Genomic DNA, 1,600 nt, shown 5'->3' on the forward strand with positions numbered 1-1,600 from the left:
GACTAAAACAGCACAAACAATAATGAGTATAATAATACGAGTGAATGACTGGTCATTTCAATAACTAGAACACTAAATGTGCTGTCGATTAAATGGCGAGATAGCAGTAGTTGAGTAACACCGATGATCTCGGTGTTGATAATCGCATCATCCCAGAAGATATGACGGTTATGCCTTCTGGATCTGATGTTGCTGACAAAGCGGTATCCACTGAGGACGCCTCGGAGATGGTGCATCTTGATGCTGTACTAGCAGCACTCGTTGAGACTAAAATAAAGGCTATTAAAAGTGCCTCGTTGGGTTCATCCAAGGCTAAGTGGCCAAGTGCACCAGCAAGCCCGAGAAGACCGAGATTGATGTCAACGTCAACGGCCTCATCATCCCAGAATCGCAATCACGAGCATTTTGATATTAAACATTTTGATAGAGGGGACATGGAGCAGAGGCGGAAGAGTTATCGACACAGGCGGTATGATTCAGCGCCCTGTCAGCAGTGTATCGATGATATTGATGATCATGGCCATCATAGACACCAGAATGCCATAGGTATATTTTATAATTATCACCCCAAACCCATCCATCCACTTGCAATCAATTTCAAAACAGCCAAATAGATGATGACATATGGATTCAACCGACTGTTCAATTTACTGTGAATATCCCTGAATCTAACGGTGATAGCATGATTTTGGTGATTACCTTTTTTGTAGACCGAATTACGAGCTTGAAAAAAGGTATTCATAAAAATTCATGTATCTCTCTTACTTCTAGAGATATTCATTGAATAATGATGTATTAGCTGCATAAAAAAATATTTTTTTTTCAATTTTTTTTTATCAAAAATTTTTATGAAAAAAAATATTTTTATAATTTTTTTTTACGATATTTTTTTTTTATATTTTGAAAAATAACGAATGAATTGATTTCGATGAACAATAGTCCACAAGGAGTCCAAGTCCCGAAGACGAGCATCAGAAATGATACATCGAAATCCCAAGAAAAAGCACGGCTACTCTCGCCGAATAAGTTCCCACGTACTCCAGGGTATTGATTCACCCATCGAACTACCCGAACTCCTGGACGTTGATCGTCTACACGACGATTTGACACTGATAAATTACGAAAGAAGCCGCGAGGCACTAAGTGAAAATGGAGATTTACCGAGTATACACCAAAGTGCCTACGTCACCCCAATTCCAACGCATCTGTAAGTCACATTAAATAAAAGATCTATAACTATTCATGATGTATTGATAGTTTTAGTTTAGCACATTGTACTCGTAATACCGTTTGAACGTGCGATTGTACTGTTTCTCCAATGAAATAGCTAATGAAAGAGCCAACGGCTCAATGTTGATAAGGACTAAAGCATCGGTAGACTGGAGCAACAAAGTAGAGATGTGACCTAGTTTCGTGATACACCATTTATACATTTCAAACACAGCGACTGATTCTCCATTCTATTTATATTTCGATGACTATTTCCCATATCGATTGCCATTTCCCCATAAAAACCTCAAATTTAATGATTAAATAATTAAAACAACACGTGGAATATCTCCATTGCTATATTCGAGAGTGAGATATATTTTCTAAAATT

General features: G+C 37.6%; 1 protein-coding gene across 1 annotated transcript in view; it reads left to right on the forward strand.

Annotated features, from left to right (window-relative positions):
* LOC105266898 (uncharacterized) overlaps positions 1–1,600 on the forward strand; it is a gene marked incomplete at its 5' end in the record, with an annotated part of 7,729 nt that continues 6,129 nt past the window's right edge. Inside the window, 2 exon segments of the mRNA XM_011305382.1 lie at positions 1–546; positions 940–1,207. Of these exon segments, the coding sequence (XP_011303684.1) occupies positions 162–546; positions 940–1,207 (653 nt within the window).

This window comes from Fopius arisanus, unplaced genomic scaffold, assembly GCF_000806365.1.
Source record: "Fopius arisanus strain USDA-PBARC FA_bdor unplaced genomic scaffold, ASM80636v1 scaffold00002, whole genome shotgun sequence".
Taxonomy (NCBI): domain Eukaryota; kingdom Metazoa; phylum Arthropoda; class Insecta; order Hymenoptera; family Braconidae; genus Fopius; species Fopius arisanus.